The 19779-nt window shown below is 40.4% G+C and overlaps 1 protein-coding gene across 1 annotated transcript in view; it reads left to right on the top strand.

Annotated features, from left to right (window-relative positions):
• Positions 1 to 19779, top strand: part of itga9 (integrin, alpha 9) — a 52219-nt gene that overhangs the window by 15215 nt on the left and 17225 nt on the right. The window contains exons 12-16 of the mRNA XM_044213226.1: positions 241 to 331; positions 669 to 714; positions 822 to 976; positions 2622 to 2782; positions 19188 to 19337. Coding sequence (XP_044069161.1) covers positions 241 to 331; positions 669 to 714; positions 822 to 976; positions 2622 to 2782; positions 19188 to 19337 — 603 coding nt within the window. The remainder of the gene's footprint in view (positions 1 to 240; positions 332 to 668; positions 715 to 821; positions 977 to 2621; positions 2783 to 19187; positions 19338 to 19779) is intronic.

Raw genomic sequence — 19779 nt, 5'->3', positions numbered from 1 at the left:
ACAGATTAAACAAACAAGATATAATGTGTTAATTAGTACAATTTTGAGGTGTTCTGTACGCTAGCCGTTTCCCCGTTTACAGTCTTAATGTTAAGCGTCTGTCATTTACTGTAAATCTGTAAAAACAAAGATCATTCATCTTTGAAAAACAAACGCAGAGCAAAAACAAATCATCCAATGTGTTGTTTTTTCCATGTTGGCTCACATGTGTTATTTGAAGGCTGGTATCATCTGTTACAGAAACTGTCTGGGCGCAGTGTAAACCCTGGTCTGCAGATGTTTGGCCAGTCAATCTCCGGCAGCGTGGACATGGATGGTAACGGGTACGCAGGTACGGTCATACCAGACTAGATGAAGGCTTTTCATGACCACATCAGGAAAATAAAATGAAAACATCAAATAGGAAAGGATGAGATTATTAAATATTTGGTTTTTCACCCTCATGGTTTTTGACTCTCATTCTCTTGCAATAGCAGTGCAAAGACTCGTGATAGAGGCATCTTGTTTACTGCATTCCACAGCTGACATTCAGACTTAGCCAGCATGACAATTAAAGACCTCTGTGCATTGTTTTGGATTTGCAGGTGTGAAGAGTGCTGTCAGCAGATGTTGCATTAATATCTTCTTTATGGAATTACAAATCATTCACGTTTATGTTTTTGTTGCAGATATCACTATCGGGGCTTTCATGTCAGACAGTGTGGTGCTGCTGAGGTGAGTAACTGGATCATTCTCTGTGACACTGCAGTATTTTTTTTCTACCTCTGAGTCGTATTAATGTCTCCCACGCTGTGTTCCTGTGTCGGTTGGTGTGGTTGCAGGACCCGGCCTGTCATTACGGTGGATGTCTCCATCTTCCTGCCCGTCTCCATCAACATCTCAGTGCCACAGTGCCACGAGGGCCACCAGAACCTAAACTGCTTCAACGTCACCGTCTGTATGCGCTTCCGGGGAAGACAGCTGCCCGGACAGATAGGTGAGGACAAATCCTGACAAGAGAAACCTCATAAAATTTGCCAGTCCACTCTGAAAGGGCCACTACCTGTGACTGATATTACTTGCACAGACCCCACTGCTCCCACCCACTGAATCAAAAACATATTTCCACAGTACCAAAGAGAAAGCAAGCTAAGTAGGGAATAGATTAAAAATACAGAATACTTGAATCATATTTCAGCTTTTGTGGTTTAAAGGGATAGTTCGATATATTGGGAAATTTGCTTATTAGCTTTCTTGTCGAGAGTTACAAGATTGATACCACTCGTGTCTGCGTGCTAAGTATGTAGCTAGAGTCAGGAGGTGATTAGCCTCGACTAAAGACTTGAAGCCAGTCTGGCTCTCTCCAAAGTTAAAAAAAAAAAACACCTACCAACGCCTCTAAAACTTAGTAATAACACGTGTCTCATTTGTTTAATCCGTACAACCAGAAATGTAAAAACGACAAGTTGTGTTTTATGGCGAGTTAGGTACTGTATCAGCATCCATGCACAGTGACCTTCTTGAGTCTTGTCATCACTGTGAATTTACCAGTTTTGGTATGTGTCACTTGTGTTAATCAACAACCCTATCAAACCTTTGCATATAGAGTATATTTTGGTCATTTTGTCTTGTGAGGAAGTGAAATTCATACTCCTTGAACTTTTAGTGGTCATATAAATGGGGAAAATTTGTAAACACGATCATGCTGAACAATTCTCCTCATGCTTGGAGACAGTCAGTGTGGTTAGCCTTTGGCCTGTGGCTGAGTGTCAGTGTGTTTGGCCGATGGTTTACCCTTCAGCCTTTGCTAACTGGCTCTTGGGTGCGGTGCCTGATGATTGCTGAGGTGCAGTCCTGTTCCAGTGTTTGGGTGTGGTCATTCACAGCCCCCCAGGGGAGCAGGAGCCCTGTCGTTACATAATGACTACATCCTGGCTCGCAGAAATAAAGCTTCTCTGTTTAGCCGTCTGGCGAACGCCATGGAAAGTGCAGCACCATGTGTTTGGTGACTCCTATAATGAAACCTTCCTTTGCCTCCTCTGGAGTGAGCTCATGGCGTTCCCTCTGTTGGAAGGAGGAAACAGTAGGCTTTGGTCCAACTGGGGGTGTGTTTGCCACCCTTCGTTTTACCAGCATGACACCCACTTGAACAAATTACTACAGACTGAGGCTGATTCATTCAAGGAATGGATTTTAATGGCCAGAGGCCCATATATGGTTTTCTCGGAAATACTGGTCATGTTGGACTTCATGCTAATGATTTCACAATTCAAAATAGATTTGAAGTTGTTCTGTGTCTCAATGTCACTAAGCCAGGGTTGGAACCAACAGGAATGTTGTAATTAAAATGTTGTTTTGAAATTAGCACTGTTTTCATTACACAACACGAAACAAAGGGCTCTTGTAAAGTTCATGTAATATCAGATGATTTGACCAAGAAATGTCAAACATGTTCCTATCTTCCCTCTGACTCACATTCATGTTGCTGCAATAAGTGATCATTTATTTCTTCCTATGTTTTGATGGCAGTTACCAGAAAACCAAACCCTGCATACTTGAAGTGTTTCTCAAGATTATCTTTGCTTAAAGAACCATCGCTGTCAGTTGATGTTATGTGTAACAGTGTTTCTGTCTCTGCTCAGAGTTGCTGTATAACTTGACAGCTGATGTGGACAAACGACAGAAGAGCCAGCCTTCCCGAGTCTACTTCACTCAGAGCGGATCTCAGATCAGCCAGAAGAGCCAGCAGCTCAGCCTGGACATCAACAGGGAGGAGTGCCAGCGCTACACTGCCTATGTTAAGGTAAGGTTGGATTTTCTGGTCTGAGTGCTGGCTGTGTTTGTGTTGTGTTGTCCATGTGCTGCTCATGTCCTCAGCTGATCTTTCCCATAACCTTGCGCACTCTCACTCTGCGATGTTGACGTGTGATATGAGTTATTTGCTCATGTCGTCTGTTTTTCTTTCTTATCTATTTAAGTTTAGTTTTTTGGTTGGAGCATCAAAGTCCATACGCTTCCAGCTAAAATGTTTAGACAGATCAAAACAAGAGAAAAATGAAAATGTCAAGACAAAGTAAGGGCCATCGCAGTGGTGTAAGAGCAGTGTCTGCTGTAGCTGGAGGCTACGGATCAACAGGCATCTGCTGGGAAGCTCCCTGCTGGGTTAGGTTAAAGGTAACAGTCAGGCACTTGATGGTTCGTGAAACCATGCTGCTCAAGTGTGCGACTGCAGAAAATTACAGAAACAGGAAACACAGTCTCCTTTGTCGTCGCATAGTCCCTCTATTGTGTTCCTCTGTGATTTAGCCGTGTAGCCTCAGAGAGGGTCCTCGTCCTGAGGGCACCATCCATGTTTCACCTCCTCTAATACGGAGGCCCACTGGAGGCCTGTAAATTTCACTGGCACTCTTAACTGTGCTCTCCGGGCACTTTCACCGTGGGAGGCTGAGCTGCTGACTGAGGGGGGCTGTCATTACCACGCCTGCCTCTCTTCCTTCAACCATTCAGAGTATAATGAGCGAATATCACACAGAGCAGTTGTAGAAACAAGCTCCTTTATTCATCACAACATACACATCACAGTTATCAAGGTTAATTCAGTGAAGTCTGACATGTGTTTATCCAGGCTCTTCAGTAAACCTGGATAGAAGAATCTTAACATTTCAAATTTAATTTTCACTTCTCTCCGTCTGAGTTTCAACACACAGAACTTTAACAGGAGGGTAAGTCATGTGAAGTACTGTTTCTGCCCAAAGTAAATCTAGCATTTCAACACTGAACCAAACATCTTTAGGTTTGTGGGTGGGCGAGTGAATTATCACTCAGTCGTAGCTTGTAGCTGCCACATGTCTGTGGCATCTCTCTAGCTGTGAGATAAACACACTTATACTTTAAGTGCCATCTATCAGGCCAGATGTTACTTAAGGGACGAGACGTATTTTACAGCTCTGTTGGTTGGTTCCCTTTGATGTTAAGGGAATAGTTCTTTTTTGGGAAATATACTTATTTGCTTTCATGCCGAGAGTTAGATGAGAAGATTGATACCACTAGCTAGCCTAGCTCTGTCCAAAGGTTAAAAAAAAAATCCGCCTACCAACACCTGTGAAGCACACTAATTAACACGTTACGTCACATTTCTTCAATCCGTACAAAAACTGAAATGTAAAAACGACTTGTTTACACAACTCGAGTTGTGGTACTTCCTCAATCTGTAACTTGTCGTTTTTACATTTCAGTTTTTGTATGGATTAAGCGAACGAGATGTAATGCTTTAATTAGTGACTTTTAAAGGTGTTGTTAGATGGATTTTTTACCTTCGAACAAAGCCAGGCTAGTTGTTTCCCCCTGTTTCCAGTCTTTATGCTAAGCTACATGTAAGTTAACCTTCTCCTGGCTCCAGTTTCATATTAATGGGACACATGGTATCAATCTTCTCATCTAAATCTCAGTCAAAGAAGTGAATAAGCGTTTTTTCCAAAATGTCAAACTATTCCTTTAATACTCAGTTTACAGATGAATGTCTTCTGTGGTGACTTCATGCAGATAACATTACATCTTTTTTGGGCTTGACTGAGGTGTGAAGTGCAGCATGGTTGCCACTCTAGCTGTGTGGATTCTTATTTATTATTATTATATTATTTTGTCGCTATATGTGGCCACAAATTCCACCTGCTCAGCAGCAAAAAGCAGAGGTGAGATTTCCAAAGAGTTACCAAAGCTGAAAAGCCACACAGGATGGTAAAGGTGTGGTGCCCAAATTACAACTTTACCAAACTGTTTACAGTTGATGAATGACCTTAGATATGTATGAAAAGTAAAGGGGACAAAGATTATGACCTAGCATGATAACTGTCAGCCATGAGTCTTCATCATCATACAGTACATCGTGTTTGTCCTAAACTTGAGAGAAGAGCTAAAGAATCACCATAATCAGAGGTGATCTGGCTTCGCTCTGAGAGAGGGTCTAGTCTGCTCGACCAATTGCATCATTTATCTTCCTCATGTGTCTGCCAACATGAGCCAGTCCTCCCATTCCCCAGAAGAGTTATGCTAATGGAAACCAGCTGGTTGCCCAATTACATCCTCAAGGGATTGTGCACCTCATCCCCACCCTTCTCTCAGCTAAAACATACAGTGAAAATGCAGGACTGAGGCTAGCGTCACAGCAGGATCCTGGGCTGCTGTTGTGTCAACTGGAACTGCATGCTGGCGCTGCTGATGGAAAACCCTCATGTTAAGGTTGATTGCTCAAGCCCTGATGCATGAGGGCCAGTGGAAGCAGGCCATGAGCTATTCTGAGCCACTCTCACGTTTGTAACTCTGCTGACCATCTGTCCACCCCATTTGTTGACTTTATAAATTATATAAACACTTTTAAAGGACCTCAGTTAACAGCGAAACTTAATAAGGCACTGTTTAAGAAAGTTGTATTTGCTCTACATAATGTACTTGCAGTAACAGGACTGGAACAGACATGCTCAATTTTCACCATCTGAAATCAAGTAAAAAGCTGGAGTGGCCACTCAGTAAATCATGTAGTGTTGAGAACACAAGGGCATAACGGGAGTTATTCAGAGAGCACAGAGAGTACAGAAGCTAATAGTTCAAACTGTTTTTCAAGAATAATTCCTCCTGAAATTAAGTCTTTCATGTTGATCATTTTAAACATGTTTTCATTGGCATTGACTAACAGCTTAGCAGCCATCCAGATGGTATTTGTTTGGTTATTTTTAGCTAAATAAACTCGATGCAGGCTTTTACTTCAGTTGTACCTCACATGTAGGAAGGGAAAACAGTTCTTAGCAGTTACGACTGATGAATGATTAGGGTTCGGATGACCAGAGGTACTGTGCGTGAGCTGGCAATGAGTCACTTAACAAGAGAACCACCAACTTCAAGCAGACATTCTTCAGTTGTATGTGTTGTATTAAGTTATTATGTACAATTGGCATGTTATCCTTTTGTGGTATGGTAGTGTTTCAACTTATTGTGCCAGCCACAGCACTTGTAGTGAATTAGCTTGAAGGTTTTGGATGTTATTCATGTTCAACTGGACGCCTCTGCAATTAAACTTAATTGTAGAAAACTAGAGCAGTGGAAATATTTATGAGACAGGTAACTGACATACATACTTAATTACTGTATACTACTTATCTTATGTAGGGTGGGTATGATAAGGTGCACACTAATAGTTGGAGGAATGGCAAGTTTAAAAGTCACCAGGGCAGTGAAGACATTTTATTTTTCAGTGTCTACAGCCATGCTAGCAGCTCTGTGAGGCTGTACTTAGGCACATCAGTGCTTTGAGCTAAATGCTAATGTCAGCATGTTAACATGGTCACAGTGACAATGCTAACATGCTGATGTTTAGAAGGTTCAACGTTTACTATGTTCGCCATCTTAGTTTAGCATGTTAGCATGCTAACATTTGCTAGTTAGAACTAAACACAAAGTACAGCAGAGGCTGATGGGAATATTTTTAGTGTTGCACGTATTTGGTCATAAACCAAAGTATTGGACGATTGGACATCATTTGACCTGATGATGGGAACCATGAATGTCTGTACTAAATTTAATGGCAGTCCATAGATTTAAAGTGCAACAGGTGTAATGTCAACATTACATTGTGATTTTTGCTATAAACTATAACACATTCATTATTCATTGTGTCAAGAACTATTTGGTTGGAGGTTGGCTTTTACCGCTCACTCTGCTTTGATTTATTGCTTGTCTTCGTGCACACGTTTTAAGTATTCCATGTTCTGCACTTCTTCTGTGATCACATCTCATGGCATGTTTACATCTTTGGCAATTTATCCATTGTAATATACATTTTTTACTCAAGCAGTCCCATCACAGTGCAGTGCACGTAAGCCTTGAAATCATGCCAAGAGCCAATTCCATTTGTGGTCATGAGTATTGTGTAGCTCTGTAGATGCATCGCAGTCTCCAAGGAGGAGCTAAAATAGGCAGTTAAAGCCCTGCCTGTAACAGTTGTCTGTTTAATTTAGCTCGTAAAGTATCCTGCTCACCCCCTTTGGCCTATATTCCACTGAGTATGTGCCCTATATCTCATGTCCCCTAACATTTGCTTGGTACCACTGGAGTATTTAAAGGGTCCATCAAACTTTATTCTGATGACTGCTGCTGTTATTGGAGCACCTGCAGGATGAACACCTATGTGTCAAAGCTAAATGCAGTGAGGCCATCACCAGTCTCTTATGACTGAATGAAAAAACTAGAGACATGTTGGATTTGAGCAACAATTCGTGAGATTTTCAGACTGGGTAGATGGACTGATGATGGTCTATGAAGTTACAGAAGGAAACAGGTTCTCTTTATAATTACCTCGGCAAATTCAATTCAAAGGAGGTAATGTTTTAACCTGCCTGTGTGTCTGCTTGTTAGCATCATGCTGTACCTCATTCATATCTCATTTAGCTACATTTGGTGGATGGTTTCATCTTTTAAATGCTATATGTTGTTAGAAAACAAAGCCTGGAAGACAACAAACCTTATCTTATCAGGTCCATTGATGTAGTGTCAACTGCTACTTGTATGCAATTAAAACATATAACATGATGCCTGTATTCACAAATGACTAAATTCTGAAATTCTGAAAGTCAAAATAGTCAATAGCTGAGCTGAAACGATTAGTCGATTCATTGATAAGTTGTTAATCCACAACAATTTTCATAACCGATTAATCAGAATTTTTTAAGGAAAATCAACCAGTTGCAGCATTTGATTGTTTTCTTAGTCTTCCACGATAGTAAACTGAATACCTTTGGGTTTTGGACTGTTGGTCACACATAAGAAGTGATTTGAATATGTCAACGTGGGCTTTGGGAAAATGGGAAGGGCCTTTCACAATTTTCTGACATTTTGTAGACCAATGATGATTAATCGAGAAAATAATCGTTTGTATAAGCGATAATGAAACTAATTGTTAGTTGCAGCCCTAGTCGCTAGTGATTCTGACTCTGATGAAGTTTTATTGCTTTTTTGTTGCTTGACAACCAGATAATTCTCTAGAGATTTTTCATTGACGCTGACAATGAAATTTCCAGTCCTATAAGACTTTGATAAAACAGTTTTTTTAAAGGTACAAAAATCTGGAAAAATTGTTAGTAACTGACAGACAGTGTACAACACTTTTCTGCAATTAATAACTCAACCTGCGTTATGCAGTGAAGTCCACAACAATCTGTTCCTCCAAAGAAGTCAAAACAAATGTGAAAAAACATTTACACTTACTGTTTGACCTCAGTATGCTCTCCACAGACACACAGGAAACCCTGGAGAGTAAGGTAAGGCATGAGTTCCTGTCGCTGCATCCCCAAGAATCTCCAGTGAGACAAAGTCCCAGAGCCTCCACACTGTCTGGCACATGGAAACCCAGAGTCGGGCCGTTGCTACACTGCCTGCTTTGTTTGCCTCTTTACAGTTCAACAGAAATGTGCAATTCCCTTGATACCGGTCCCTTGGTTTCATTTACCTCAGGCCAAGAGAGCTGATACAATGAAAGTATATAGCAGTAAGTTAATCATATCCAGCTGTCTTCTATCACACATGGCAAGTCAAGCATCTATTTATAAAGAATATAATGAAAAATATATATACTCAAGCAGTGAACTGCAAAAATAAATCAATATATATATAAAAAAGTTCAGCTGAATGCTTTGTCTGCAAGTATTAGTGTTAACAGCATTTACTTTATACTAAAGAGCTATTCAGGTTAATTTTAGCTCAGAGTAATATTTTGGTCAGGATTTCCCTACATGGTCGTGCCAGAGTGAACGTTAGACAGTCCTTTTCCAGGCTTGTTTTAGGAGTGCATAGCCAACAGACTTTTGTTACAGTAAAACAAATCAGATTTCTCCTGAAGTTCCTCTCATGCATGTGCATTGAAGATGTAAGGGAGCTATTATTTTTGCTATGGCTGCTCATTAGACCCGCTCTGTGTTGTTGCCATAGTAAATCCATCGTTGTTACTCATATCAAGACCGACCAAAGGTTGGGCAGATTTGATGATTTGTTGGTTTTGGCAGCTAAGCATGCTGGGCAAAATGTTTCCGCAGTCTTTTGGCCGCGTTGCTGCCACACGATGCCACCGCAAGGCAACGTAATGGGTGGCCAAGTCTGACCACAATGAAAGAGTTTCTCTTGCCATGTTTCCCACTTCCACTGCAGAGGAAGCATGTATGTGTATGGGTGTTCAGTGTGAACGTGTGTGCATGTTGAATCAGAATGTCATACATGATGGGGCCTTTCCTTCACCACACCAGGATAAGACAAAAGGCTGTGATTACTTCATCACTTGGCATCTTCATGTCGCTTCCTTAACAACCTGACAGTGACCCCATTATCATTTCCCACTACTTGACCCATTTGTTAATATTAGTGTATATTCCCGATGTGGTTGAGTCAACATCAAATTCTGCTTCTTGTATAAACAGACAAGATCTGCCACAAAGGAAGTGGAACAAGTATATACAAAAGACAATTTGTTGATGTCCGGCAGAGACTGTAACCTGCCCTCATCAGGTGGATTTGTCAAATTCAAATTGTTTATTGGGGCTTTGTCTAAAAACAATGGCTCCAACAATAACAGTGAAGAAAAAGTGCCCCAGATTTTGTGCATAGTGACGAAATCAGCTCCAGGAAGCATCTGGAGACCTCCTCTATCAGCAGGATGGAACAGACTTAAATGCACACACACAAACACACTGAACATTTTAAAAACTGCACATTTTGAGCTGCTCCTCCCTGCTGGTATCTCATCTATCAGCGGGTTGTTTTTAAATAGATTGAAATAGCAATTTCCAATAAATGCATGTAATTACAGTGTAGTATTGTTTAAACTGTCACAACATGATGCAAAAATCAGCAACTGTGAACTGCATTATTTTGCAAAATGTGCTTCTCCAATTAATTGCGTAAGAGTGCAGATAACGAGCTTCCTGTTTATGCACAAAGAAGGTCTAGCTCTTAACGACAGGAAGTCTTCAGATGCTTGTTGTTCTTTCCAAACAGCAACAAAATTCAGAAGTACAATTCTGATGCTTTTAGTTAGATGAATTTATGAGTAAAACCCAGTAAAACATTGTGTGTCTGAAATCACTCCCTAATGGCTACCTAGTGCACTATTTTTATCCTCAAGCCAATTCATTTGAGTGTCTGAAATCAATGTGAAATGTATTCACTGTATTACCCCACAAAAATATCCCACAATGAAACAAAAAAGTAGTGTCTATAGCATGTTAACTACTTTTTGTTAAGTCACACAATACAATGCTTTGCATTTGATAGATGTGTAAATTACAGTTATTTGACACTGTACCAGTCAATGATACCACAAAATAATGATGATTCTAAAGTGTCCAAAAACTCAATGTACTTGTCACTTTAAAGAAAACTATTTATTATGTTGGGAATAGTGAATGAGTGAACAGGGGAGTGATTTGGACACAGCTATTATCTAAGTTGGCTAAAGGCATTCTTCTTGTTGTTCTTGCTCTGTTTCTTCTTCTTCTTATTTATAATATTAGTATTATTTCCATTATTGCCTAAAACATTATACAGACTTAAGTGGTGACGAAAGCCACGTTATTTCTATTTGATTCCCAGTTCTCAAGACCCAAAGCTGCTTCCTTAAAAGGACCTCATCTGGATTCTTCATTTTTTTTTCACCACTAGGTTTGTTTTGTTTCTTAAGAGAGCCGTATTCGTCAGTCAGGATGCAACAGAGAACAGCGAGGGGTTAAGAAGGAGGTTAAAGGCAGATAGAAATGATGATGACGGGAGCCCTGGGTCAAGAATTCAGGGAATGAACAGGCTATAATACAAAACCTTTTAGACTAATTTATCTTCAGTTCTGCTCCTGTTGCTGCTGATTTTCCAGAGCTCAACTTTACGGCTTCAGGGTCATTTCAAGAGTGTAAAGTCTCATAATGCTCTCAAATGAGATGTAGTAATGATAGTCAAAGTAGCAAAGAAACAAATAATGTGTTGAGAATATCAAAGTGTGGGAGCTGAGTGAGGCGGAACTGAGATATGAGGGAACACATCTGTGTATTTATAGGTGGTTGGCTGGATTTCAGATCCAGATATTACACTAATATGAGCTATAGTTAGCGTTGGCATTAAATCAAGTTGTTGTTGAGAGAATGTAGTAAAAATAACAAGCTGATGAATTTGGTATGTTTGCGCACAAAACCTCTTCCATCTGCCAATTTCCACTGGGGGAAGTGAGGCACCTTTCTCTCCTCCTTTATAAATCCCAGCTGTGGTTTTAACTGTCCGAGGGTCAAATGTTGAATGCCTTCTTCATGATGCATGCGAGACCTGTAATTTGTGTTTACGTGAACGTTGTTTTAAAAAGCAATAAATTCAGTACACTTGGATCCTCGAAGGCGTAAGAGATCTCCTTATCTGCATCCTTGGGGTCTTTATTGAGGAGAGTCAGGTCATTTTACTGAAAGTCTGAGGCAAAGTTGATGTGTGTGTTGGTGCGTGAGATAAGGATGTTACTGCACGTACTTCTGCAAATGAATGTTCCTGTGTGCATTAAGAGCAACGTGGTATTTATTGGTGTTTATTTGTGATGCGGCCTCATGCATGACAGTGCAGATGGTATATGTTTCCTGTCGAAATACATATTTACTCATGGGAGACATTACTACACACCGCCGTATCTAGCAGCACTCAGTCTTGCTAAAGGTTCGGATTTGGTTGATTTATGTTTTCACGGAAACAGCAGCCCAAAAGTGTACTCAGGATTCAGTGTTCTGTATTTGAAAATGTACAGCAGCACAGTTGATCAGTTCTGTGCCTTCTTTTGAGTGGTGAAGGTCAGGGAGGGGATTGAAATTAAAGGGAATTCTTAATAAAGGACTATTCTGATCAGGCAATAGCAATGACTGATGATTCTTTTAAATGTATCATCAAACTGGACATAAATCATGAATGAGGAGGAAACATGAGACAGCAATGATTTAAAATGAAGGGACGGAAAGAATGGGGAATGGAGAGAATAAGTTCAGTTAGAAATGAGAAAATATTCTAGATTCAAACTCCATGACTCCATGATCACTTGACGCACTTTCATTGTACCAACAATTCTGATGTGAAAATATACGCCTGTGCTCATTTTTTTCATCTTGTCCAAGTGCCACAGTGACTAGTGGAAGGTTTACAAATGTCAGTCAGAAGGGGTTTTTCGATTTCTTTGTGCAAAAGTTCATTGTAGGCCACTCCACTGTTTACTGAACGCACTATTTACTCTAACACTAACACTTATTTACTGAGTGTGCAACCCTGAAAATCCAAAAAAAAAAAAAATTAGCTTAATAAGCCCAACTATCGCCAGAGTAGCTCTCAGTAATAATAACATATTTGCCTTTTGTACTAGACACAATGTACAATGAACTCTGATCCCTGCTGTACTCTCGTTTGAAATGCTCTGTCAGTTCAGTTTGTTTCTGGGCACAGTGTGTTTTGATGCGCAACAGGTTGTGGAGTTGCAGTGTGTGATTTATTGGTGCCTGAAGCTGGAGAGACATCTGAGAATCACTGCCTCTACTACTAACATCAGACAGGCTGAAATATTTTCCAGTGGTTGGAGTAAACACAGCTCATGTTGAATGGGAACAGTTTTCAAAGGCATGCTGCATACATTTTGTATGACTGGTAGTCTGGCATTTTCAGATTACTCAGAGTGATTTGGTTTTGGACAGGCTGAAAGTATTAAAACCCAAGTGCATTTTTTGTTGACTTTGTAACTTTTTTTAACCAGATGGGCCATTAAGAACATGGTTCGTTTCACTGATTCATGTAATTGTTTCAGACATTACATCTTGCTTAAAGTGACTATAATCAATATTTTTTTATAATAACAATCTATCAAATGACCATATGAAAACAGTGTGACAACGTGAAAGGGGCCACTTGTAGTGATGAGAATCACAGAGAATTATCTCCTGAATCTGCAGCTCCACTCGGCTTTATGGAGCTTTATATTGAGTTTTAGTACATTGTTTATCTGTCCGGTCCACAAATTTACTGTTTTGGTTCACTCTCACCGCTCTTGTTGCGTCCTGCTCAGCACCAAACAGCAGACAACAAAGTTAGTGACTAGCTGGTGAACATAGTGGAGCATTTAGCAGCTAAAGAGCCAGAAATTTCCCTCAGGACTTGGTGGGGACCAAAAACGAGTAATAATGTTACTCCGTAACTGCTGGATGTGTAAATAAGCAACTGATTGCTAACAAGTTCACCATATCGACCCAAAAGGTGATGAAATGTCAGTGTTCACAAATTCTTTCCGTGGCCCTCAAGTGGCTGAAAAATGCAGTTATTGCAGATTTAAAGTTGCACTAATTGATATTTTTATATTGACAATGGATCAGATAACTACATGTAATGTGAAAGTTGTCTCTTGAAAGGATAAACCCACAGAGAATTATCATCCTTCTCTGCAGTTTTGGTATTGTGTTAGCATCTTTCAGCTCATTGTTTTGATTTTACATCTGTAGTGTTTTGGTTCACTCTCACTGGTCTCATAAGTGTCGTTTTCCAGTTGCAGCAAGCAGCTGTTTTCAAAGAAAAAGCTGATAAACCGACTATACGCCACATGCCCTGCACCAAACAGCAGACGGAGAAAGTTAGCAGTTTGCTAGTGAACTTAGTGGACCATTTAGCAGCTTAAGAGGCAGATATTTCCCGAGGAGACCAAAATAGAGCTAATAGGAGAGTAAATACTGGACTTACATTTGCCAGGTGGCCAGAAACATGACTCCAAATGAATGCTAATGTGTAAATAAGCAACTATTTGCTAACACATTCTCAACATCAACTTTATAAGGTGATAATATGTCAGTGTTGGGTTTACAGCTTATTCTGCTGCCCAAAAAATGTCTAGACTATAAACATGACAAAAAGACATGTAAATTAACGAAAGTTAACGAAATAAAAATTAGGGTTAAAAACACCTTAATTGAAATGCCAATGAGGGCGCAATGGTGGGTACAGGAACTGAGCAGTTAAAGTAACAAAACAACAAGAGGAAAAGCACATAAAGAACATAACATTAAAAAGATCACCAAGTTTGGAGGCAGCTGCACTCATTCTCACTATCCTTGACAATGTCCTTGAAGGAGGACACATTAAAAAAAAATATCCGGCACTGGCAACAGCCTGAACTGAGGAGCGGCTCCTGGGGGGATTTTTGCAGGATGTAAAGGGTGGCTGTTAGATATGAGTGAAGTTTAAGCAGATATGTAAGAGGGGATCAAACCAAAAATAATTCTGTTAAATATGAGTATGAGCCATGGGATTTGAAGATTTGAAGATTAAAGATTGCAGTTTTGTTGTTTTAAGAAGCTATGGTGACAAAGCAGGATCAAACTCGGATCTTTCTGCCGTGACACGTGTGACCAGACAGATTTAGGAGCATGAGGATCATTTTCACAGACAGAATGGATCTGTTCATACTAGACTTCTCCAAAAAGGTTTCTAACTAAAACAATTGGACGACACTCTTTCCTACTCCTACACAGTTTGTCATTCTAGGCTTCTCAACATCTGCTAACCTATTTCGAGCTGAGCAGCTGCTATAGTTTGACCTATAGTTAATCTGGCAGAGAGTTACACCCTAAAAACAGTAATTGTCTCACAAGCTGAGATAAGGTGCTTAAGTGCATGTCTGCCGTATGCTGCAGACATTACTGTAAATACTTTCAATTTCAAGTTGTCTCCTTGTGTCTCAGTATACACACATAACCCTAACCTTTGACAGGCTGAATCCATTTGTTACTAAACTAAAAAGCTTTTTCCATTAAATCTAAGGTTCCCTGGCGTTTAGCCCTTGAATGAAATGACTTCAACCTGCAAGTCATCCAAACAGCCATTGTCCTAAAAAGGAGTGCTGTGTGCGCGTTTCCCTCATCAGTTAAAAAGACTTCCCATGACCAGGCTTAAGCTATATGCTATTGAGGGAATGGTTTGGCTGAGAGAGGAGCTCTTGTGTGTTTCAGCCAAGCATGAGGCGTTTAAACTGAGGATCAGAGCCTTTTGCAGCTTGACGTCATCCTCCCCACACCCACCATGGTGGAGCTGCTCTTTGAGCATGAAGGGGTAGCTTGGTGCGTTGCCATCTTGTTGATCAGATTAACATGTGAGAATCAGAGCTTGCAACACTAGAGTATAACTCGAGTACAGCTCAACTTAAATCTATAAAATATGTTCAACTAAGACAGTACAGTAGCAGTGTTTATGTTCCTAAAAACATTCAAGTACACAGTATGGATGTGTGGGAAAGAGTCATACAGGCAGCAGAGGGGGAAATGAAGGGGAAACAATGGATGGTAAGGTGTGAGTTATGCTCTGCCATACAAAGAAATAAGTCCTGAGTGTGAACATAAACACTGAGAGAGAATATATTTGCAGAAACCTTGTTCCACAGTGAGGAGGTGTTGTAGGTGAAGGTTTGATTCCCAGTTGTTTTCTTTCAAAACATGCAGAATGGCAAGCTGTCCTCCATCCCGTGAGTTAACCATATGAATATGCATACAGGGAGGAAGAGTTTGAATCAAGTGTGTCATTAAAGATCCCAACATGCAGATTTTTCATCCTACAGTTTGCAAAGTATGGTGGGAACTGCTGGAAAATAGTTGCCTCCCGCTGAGTTTGCTGGCATCTCTACAGTATGACTGGAACCAATAATAAGTAATTTTGTCCATGGGATGATGAGAGGGTTCAGACTACTTTTAAGTGACCATGGAGGAAATGTACCTTTTTTATTGGCATTATTTTGTTCTCTAAGGATAAGATTTGAAAATGTCAGACTTTGGCACCCCTCAGTGGTAGTATTAAAACAGACAGTGTGTCAGACAGAAATACACGCCCCTAACCTGATGACTGGGGCTGAAAGAATCACGTAAACTGCACAAATTTTAACCAGGATTTTTTTCATTTTTCTTCAAACAAAAACTACCTGATAATCAGACTGATCAAAAAGTCATCTATCCATCTTGCTGATGTCATTTTCAGTCAACATGGAAGCTAGGAGCAGTTAACAGGTCTCACGATTATCAACAAAATATGTATATTTGTGTTTGTTATTTCAACAACCTAACAACAACCTCCAAAGCTGCATCCATCTCATTCACGCTTGTGGCCATTTTTCTGTTGCCACTTCTTCATGGATGTAGCTAGGTAACTAGCTAGCTATGTAGGAAGATGACATCCACATTGTTAATCCCGCCTTTAAAGCTCTGATTGGCCGATTGTTGGGAATGGAATGGGACCCAAAGCAGGTAACAAATAAGCCTGTCTCCAATATGTTTACGTCTTGTTTTGATAATTGTTTTGTGTTGATAAAACCAAATGTTTATCTGTGATGCTAAAACAGTGTAACTGAGCACAAGTAGAAAATAGTCATAAAGTCAGTAAACTGATTCAATGATGTCAGTTATCTAAAGTTTGCTAACATTAGCTAACTTTAGCCACCATAAGCTACTGGTCATACCAGACCAAGTGAGGTACAGCAGCAAAACCCCTGACTGTATTCCAATGAGCAAGGGTGCATTTAATTGCTCACAAGTTCAACTTTTCATTTGTAAGAGGAAGAATGTTTTATTTCTTCTTTCAAATGTAATTTACTGTCGCTTTAAAACTGATATAAACCTGTATCATATGTCCACTTGCATTGTAATGGTCTCTAAATAACATAAATCCCAGAATTGCTCTATCTGATCTGAGACCAGGGACCCACCCTGCAGCCTCTATGTTTAAATGAGGATTAACACATTGGAAGCCTTTGAGTAGAGAATGACTTGTCACAAGCTTTCTCCTGTGAACTTCACCAGCATGTAAGGAACAGTTGTTGGGTTAGTTTCCATGAAGTTATAGGTAGCAGGCAGTTAACACTAGCCGGTGCCCTTGTCAGCTTGAGCTCAGGAACTCCTCTGTTCCATAAATACAGGAATTAAAAGCAGGTTTATGAGGGAGTAGGTGACTGGGCCAGGGGCGTGGACTCGGGTGGGGCAATTGGCAGCATTGATAAAAGGATAATAAAAGCTTAGGCCAAGTGTTACCGAACGGCCTCCGGAACTTCTAATATGAGCTTGTTGTGAGTCTTTGGAGCTCTTGGGAGTTAGCAGTCTGTAGTCCTGTGTTTCAAGAAGAAAGTGATCCTGTATGTGCACAATAATAGATCGTCTGTTAAAAAAGATGCGTAAATCCCTCCACAGTGCACTAATTTAATGGAAAGACTATGCCTATTTACTTGTGCATAAAAGTCAATCTTTAAGCATGAAATTGTGCAAAAACACCACATTTCCTTTCAAGTCATTATGTCCCCTGGTTCTCCTGTGAAAATTGTGAGATAAGCGATGGGAGTTTGGGGCTGGAGACCCGAGCAGTCAACTCCCGGGGGTTCAGTTCACTCAGAGGCCAGCGGACAGGGGCCATTTCAAGCATTCTGCTTTAATGGCCACTAAGGCTGGGGGCTTTGCCAGCGCCTCACATAGTATACCACCACTTGTCCAGCACTGACTACAACATTGTGTCATGTTAACTCCCAGCTGAGCTGACATACTACTTGAACAACACTGTGTCTTTAAGTCCAGTGAGGCATGAACTGCAGTGCAGTGATAGATGTGAGGTCAACCTCCGGCGTCTGTGTTACTCAGCCTCATTATTGACCAGTTTTACCGTTCAAATGGGCAATTAAAGTTGTCATTTTCTGTTAGAACTGAAACGATTAGTTTATTGGTTGATTGACAGAAAAGTATTCTGCAATTATTTTGATGTTGGATTAATCGTTTAAAGCTAGGGATGGCAATGCCGATGTGTTGTCGGTTGGTTCATTCACACATGTTAGCATGCTAAACTAAGATGGTGAACATGGTAAACATACCTGCTTAGCATGATCATTGTCATTGTGAACATTCTGATGTTAGCATAAATCATAAAGAACAGCTCCACACAGCTGCTAGCATCTTCTTAGTCTTATATGATAGCGAATATCTTGGGCTCTGGGGTATTTTACAAATTTAACGATGAATTGAGGTGATAGAGCCAGCCAAACAACAACAGAAAGCCACAAAAAACTGCCATGTCTTTATCTGTGTGCAGCACCATTTCCCAAATGAGCCCCAAATCTGTTTTTGTCTGTTCATGTCCTGCACTAACGTACTTCGCTCTTTCCTGCTATAACTCTCTCACTGTTGATGAATTGGGTGGGTTCTCTACTGGTGATGCCTAAAGCGTTCAAAGCCCAGCCTGGCTCTGTGCCTGCCTGAGGAAAGAGGATGGGTGGGTAGACATTGGAAAATGCTACGATAATGGACAAAAGAGAGAAAGTACAAAAGAATGAGTGGCCTAAGTGACCACCGGAAAACACAGGGAAGCCCTTTGTGTTTACATTGTGGGTTTGGCTCCATGGTGGTAGACATCAGTTGGGCAAAGGGACACAGGTTGCCTTTGGAGCTTGTGTGTGTTTTTGTGGTGGCTTTTAGACATGAAGACCAGAGCCAGACCCACCAAGCCGCCTTCAAAGAGCTGAGTGTAACTGTAGTGGACAGAAGAGATGAAAAAGCGACATCAATATCTGCTTTTCCCATGTACGTCTCAGCGCTGTCTTCTAATGAAGATATGGGATTTGATCACATTTAGCTCTCTGTTTTCATTCAGTCTGCATTGTTTCCAAACCTGATGCCAAATCAAACACTTCTTTTGTGGTCTTAGATGGAGCCGCCAGAAACGCAAAGCTATCTCTCAGAGGCAATGCCAGCAAGGTTAAAAAAAAAGATCCATGTGCTCACTTTACTGAGAACTTGGTGCTTTTCTTACTTTCAGCAAAATGACAAAAAAGAAATAGTAATTGTTGAGAGAGATGTGTCAACCGTCCATTTAAACCAGTTCAGATGATTTTGTGGTTCTTCAGTATACTTACATCTGCGTTCAACCCTGTGGATCTTTGGCACAGTGATAACATCATATCCAGACTGTAAGATCATCCAATAATCTGCAGTGTAATCAGTCTTTGCGCCAGACATCAATTGGAGAAAGATGTTAAATTACCATAATCACCCAGGCTGTTTCATGACAGTTATTTCTTTTAGGTTAAAATTAGTTTTTAACAGTTTTGTGTCTATGGAGGGACAAATTCTTTGCAATAGCCTTGTCGTTTGTGGTCTTTACAGAAAGATGTGAAGGACGTGTTCACAGCCATCACGTTCGAGGTGGCTTACAGCCTGGGGAAGCACGTGCTGACAGGACAGGAGCGAGACCTGCCCGCGCTCGCTCCGGTGCTACGATGGAGGAAAGGAAACAAGATCGCAGCGAGGAATGAGGTAAAATACTCTGAGAAACACATTGGTGTTGTGGTGATGCGGTGTTTGGGATTAATATTGTTTGAAAATATGTAAGTAAATCCTCTGTGTCAAGGCTTTCAGAGCTTCTCAATGTCTTATTTTGTGTGGTGAAAGTAAATTACCAGAAAAAAGATGGTCTTAATATGGGAACAAAACAAGTGTGTAGATAAGGGTGATATTTCAAAATTTACCCTGACCAGTCATTTTCTTCACTATCTGCAATGAAATCTGATACAGTAATTATGTGGAGAATAGTTGGCAATAGTTGGATTAAAGAGATAGTAAACCATTGTGAGACACATGAATATAAACATATTTTAGCCATTTCCAGTGTTTAATGTGAAAAAAAATCTAATTAAATAATTGCATTAGACATTTATTTTCCTGTAGCTGGACCTTGATATGTAATGGATGATTTAAG

The sequence above is a fragment of the Siniperca chuatsi genome, linkage group LG11 (genome assembly GCF_020085105.1).
Source record: "Siniperca chuatsi isolate FFG_IHB_CAS linkage group LG11, ASM2008510v1, whole genome shotgun sequence".
In the NCBI taxonomy this organism is placed as follows: domain Eukaryota; kingdom Metazoa; phylum Chordata; class Actinopteri; order Centrarchiformes; family Sinipercidae; genus Siniperca; species Siniperca chuatsi.
This window is presented reverse-complemented; position numbering and strand designations above follow the sequence as displayed.